General features: G+C 56.4%; 1 protein-coding gene across 1 annotated transcript in view; it reads left to right on the forward strand.

Annotated features, from left to right (window-relative positions):
* Positions 1 to 4,294, forward strand: part of KLHDC8A (kelch domain containing 8A) — a gene marked incomplete at its 3' end in the record, with an annotated part of 4,496 nt that extends 202 nt beyond the window's left edge. Inside the window, exons 2-6 of the mRNA XM_010078752.1 lie at positions 3 to 182; positions 1,520 to 1,684; positions 3,215 to 3,430; positions 3,812 to 3,913; positions 4,118 to 4,294. Of these exons, the coding sequence (XP_010077054.1) occupies positions 3 to 182; positions 1,520 to 1,684; positions 3,215 to 3,430; positions 3,812 to 3,913; positions 4,118 to 4,294 (840 nt within the window). The remainder of the gene's footprint in view (positions 1 to 2; positions 183 to 1,519; positions 1,685 to 3,214; positions 3,431 to 3,811; positions 3,914 to 4,117) is intronic.
* Between the last annotated feature and the right edge of the window lie 4 nt (positions 4,295 to 4,298).

Here is a 4,298-nt window from a genome sequence, read left to right on the forward strand (position 1 = left end):
GCCCACGGCGCGGGCGGGGGTGGCGGTGGCCACTTTGGGCAAGCGGATCATGGTGATAGGAGGGGTCGGAGTCAATCAGATGCCGCTGAAGATAGTGGAGATGTACAACATCGACGAGGGCAAGTGGAAGAAGAGGAGCTCGCTGCGAGAGGCAGCCATGGGCATCTCGGTGACGGCAAAAGGCAAGAAGGACCAGGGCGGGGAGCGGGGGGATGCCTGCGGGGTGATGGGGAAGGTTGGCATCGGTTGGGCAATGGCATGGTTGGGCAATGGCACAGGGTTATGTTGTTCTCAAAAAACCTTTTCTGTGCTCCTGGCAATTTGTCATATCCCACCTGCTGAAGACGATGGTTCTGTAGCAGCCGAAAGCAGAGAAACCCAGGGGTTGTTCTGTATCGTCAGCCCCGGAGCCACAGGGGCCATGGCCGTGTTGGTACCTGGGAGTATTTCGGACAGGTCCAGTCTCCAGGATCTCAAATCAAACTTCTCCAGGCTTTTGTAGTAAATTCTGGTCCTCGTGTGCTGCAGATGCTGGAAAAATAGGAATGGGCTGGGAGTACCTCAGCTGAGCTGTGGAGCCCAAGGTGAAGCCTGGGAGCCACAGAATAGCTTTGGTGTGAAGAGATCTCTCTGGAGCAAGCCCAGAACCAGCCAGAAGAGTGTCAGCTTCACAGTGTCAAATCATTATACGAGGAGGGGCAGCAGCTGGCTTCGTGGAGGGCTCCTGCGCAGCTCCCCTCTGTCAGCTTAACCGCTGCCTTAAATGGGGCTTGTTAAACGCCCGGGAGGCTCTGCGCTATCAGCCCATCTCATTTTTTAATTTCTAAGCAGAGATGTGGAGCATTGATTTCCTTTAGCATCCTCTGCCGTGCTTTGCAGAGCCTGGGGCTGGGAGCTGTGTTCCCGAGCAGTGTGCCTGAGGTCAGGCAGCTTCCCGCCGTGCCTGGGATTACGGATCTAATCTCCAGGCAGCTCCTTTGAAAGCTGCTTGGTTTGTTTGCTTAAGTGGGTTTAAAAGCTACCGTCAAGGAATGTTTAAAAATAATGTTTACCATCTCCAAGATGATTTTTCTCTCTGAGTATGAGCTTGCCTGACTGATACGGCGGGGTCAGTTCAGGGCAAGAGGCCAGGAACAGAAATAGCCGCCCAAATCCTTGCAGCGTGCAGGCTCCTCTCTGCTTTTCCAGCTGCCTTGCAGGGCTGTCCGTGAGGGCAAGGCTGCCGTTGGTGCTCTCCTGAATCTTGTCTGTTTGCTGAAGTGCATATTAAAAGAGGAGCAGCAGCCCCTGGACGGGGCAGCAGGGCTGGGGGATGAGCATCAGCGGTGCTGTGGGGACCAGGAGGTTGGTGTTCCCCTCTGCCCCAGGGATGGGAGGTCGGGATGTACACAGGGACTTGGGTGGGAGTGAACAGTTCTGGTCCACATCAGATGATGGCATGTGTTTTTGCAGGAGGATGTTTCTCATGCTCTCCTACAGTAATTTGGTGGGGTTTTTTTTACTTCTTGGCCCTGTGCAGACTACAGAGTCTATGCAGCGGGTGGGATGGGATCTGACCTGCGGCCACACAACTACCTGCAGCACTACGACATGCTCAAGGACATCTGGGTGTCGCTGGCAGCCATGCCCACACCCAGGTACGCTGCCACGTCCTTCCTGCGAGGCACCAAGATCTACGTGCTGGGTAAGAAGCTGTCCTGCCTCCTCCTCCTTGGGCACCGCTGGGCAGCAGCTCCTTTGATCTCAGCCCTGAGAAACCTCCCTGGGAGAGGTGCTGGGGAACGCTCCCCTCCATCCTTGCCTGTTTCCTCCTGCATTCAGAAATACCACGCTTGCAGCTGGAGGGTTTGAGTGGGGCTGGTGCTGGGGTCTCGCAGCAGCTCTGTGCTGGGCAAGTGGCCTCTCTCATCCCAGGTCCATCCGTGGCTGCTGGCAGCTGAGGGTGCAGCTGGTCTTTGCTCCGTTTGCATCCCTGCTACTGCAATAGAAGCCCTTGGACTCAACTAGCAAGTAAAAATACTTCTGTGCATTTGGTATCAGCAAAGCACGGCGCAGCTTCCCAAGGGGTCTGCCTTTGGCAGGGGAGAAACCTGCTGCAGCTGGGAAATGCTGGCCCAAGCCTTTTGCAGAGGACGGTTTTCATTAGTCCTGTGTTACAGAATGGCAGGCTAAGGCAGAGAAACATTAGCTTGTGGCCAAATGGCGTATCAGGATCAAAACGCAGGAGTTTGCTCGAACCACCAGCCAGCCCTAGCTTTCTATAGGGGTGAACAGGAAAGACTCTGATCTATTTTGCAGTTTGCTCGCTGCTGGCAAACAGTTTGTGGGCCCGGCAGCGAGCACAGGCTCTGCCTTCAAAGGCACGCTGGGCATCTGAGCTGAGAATAGCTGCATCCATCTGCAGCTGATGAGAATAATCCACATCCTTGGCGGTCGCAGCAGCAGCTGCTCCGGCAGCGAGGCTGGGGCTTGCTGGCTTGCACTGGCACTGAGCTCATCTGAATTGCAAAAGCTCCTGAGCGCTGATCCCTGCTCTGCTCTGGATTTGTCTTGATGAAGCTGGTGCATACTAAACATCTTCCTGCGCCAGCGACCCGCTGCTGCCGGCGTGGAGGGAGGCGGAGGGTGCGATGTAGTGCAAAATGAAGTGTTTTCATGCTGGGATCCTGCAGTTAAAGGAGGGGGAGCACAAGGGGGGGAAGTTACCTGGCTCAGCAGGCCCTCACCCAGGTGACTTGAGACTTGGGGGCATCACATCGTGTGCAGCTCGCCTGCTCTGAGCCCACCCCGAGAAGCTCCTCTGATTCCTTCCAGTTCCTTCCAGTACTTAAAGGGGTCTACAGGAGAGATGGGGAGAGGCTCTTGTTCAGGTGTAACAATAGGATGAGGGGTAATGGATTTAGGCTGAAAGAGGAGAGATTGAGATGAGATGTTAGGAAGAAATGTTTTCCTGTGCGGGGGGTGAGGCAGTGGCCCAGGTTGCCCAGAGAAGCTGTGGATGCCCCATCCCTGGAGGGGTTCAAGGCCAGGCTGGATGAGGCTTTGGGCAACCTGGGCTAGTGGGAGGTGTCCCTGCCCATGGCAGGGGGGTGGAACTACATGGTCTTTAAGGTCCCTTCTGACCCAAACCATTCTGTGATTCTCTGATTCCTGGTGCTGTTGGCTTGGTGCTATGAGCCAAGCTGACCCTTTGCTTTCCCTCTCCCTGCCCCAGGTGGAAGGCAGTCCAAGTACGCTATCAATGCCTTCGAGGTCTTTGACACAGAGACCCGGTCCTGGACCAAGTTTCCCAACATCCCCAACAAAAGAGCCTTCTCCAGCTTCGTGCCCACAGAAGACAAACTCTTCAGTCTCGGGGGCCTGCGGCAGGGCCGGCTCTACCGGCAGCCCAAGTTCATGAGGACCGTGGACATGTTTGACATGGAGCAAGGTGGGGGTTGTCCCTTGTCCCAGCTCTGTCCTTTCCAGAGGAGCAGGGCTGGTGGCACGCTTTGCTGTCCTTGCAGAGCACAGAGCTCTCATCTGCTGAGTCCTGCGACTGCTGCTGCCTTGAGCCCAGCCTAGAGGAAGACCTGCAGTCAAGATTAACAAGTCAAGGCAGCAGGGGGGAAAGCCGTGGTCCCGAGGCAGCTGGGTTCAACAGCTCCCTCCTGATGTGGTGGGGAGGAAGCTGACCCCTGTGTCCTGGGGTTTGATTACCCCAAGGTGCAGCAGCAAAGCTGTGCTTCCACAAGAGATTAGGAGATGAGAGGCAGATGGTTTCCCAGGAGTGGATGCCCCTGTAATGCCCGGTCTGTCCTGTCCCTCCCAGGTGGCTGGATGAAGATGGAGCGCTCCTTCTACCTGAAGAAAAGGCGAGCAGACTTTGTGGCTGGCTACCTGAAAGGCAGAGTCGTCGTGGCTGGAGGACTAGGTGAGGCACCGGGGATGGTGGTAATGCTTTAAAAAGCATGAGTCATGTGTTATCATTACAGAGGGGAGAGATCCTGGCCCTGGCTGGCCTGAGGGAGCAGGAAAAGCAGACCCAGGGTTCAGAGTTCAGAGACTATGCCAGAGCAGACCAGGGATGCTCGCTGGTGCTTCCTAAGTGACCCAGTGCCTCCCTTTATGCTTCCAGGAAACCAGCCGACTGTCCTGGAGTCCGCAGAGGCTTTCCACCCTGAGAAGAACAAGTGGGAGAGCCTGCCCCCCATGCCCACCCCGCGCTGCGCCTGCTCCAGCATCGTGGTGCGGAACTGTCTGCTGGCCGTCGGCGGGGTGAGCCAGGGGCTGAGCCGTGCCGTGGAGGCTCTCTGCCC

This window comes from Pterocles gutturalis, unplaced genomic scaffold, assembly GCF_000699245.1.
Source record: "Pterocles gutturalis isolate BGI_N339 unplaced genomic scaffold, ASM69924v1 scaffold16028, whole genome shotgun sequence".
NCBI classification, from domain to species: domain Eukaryota; kingdom Metazoa; phylum Chordata; class Aves; order Pterocliformes; family Pteroclidae; genus Pterocles; species Pterocles gutturalis.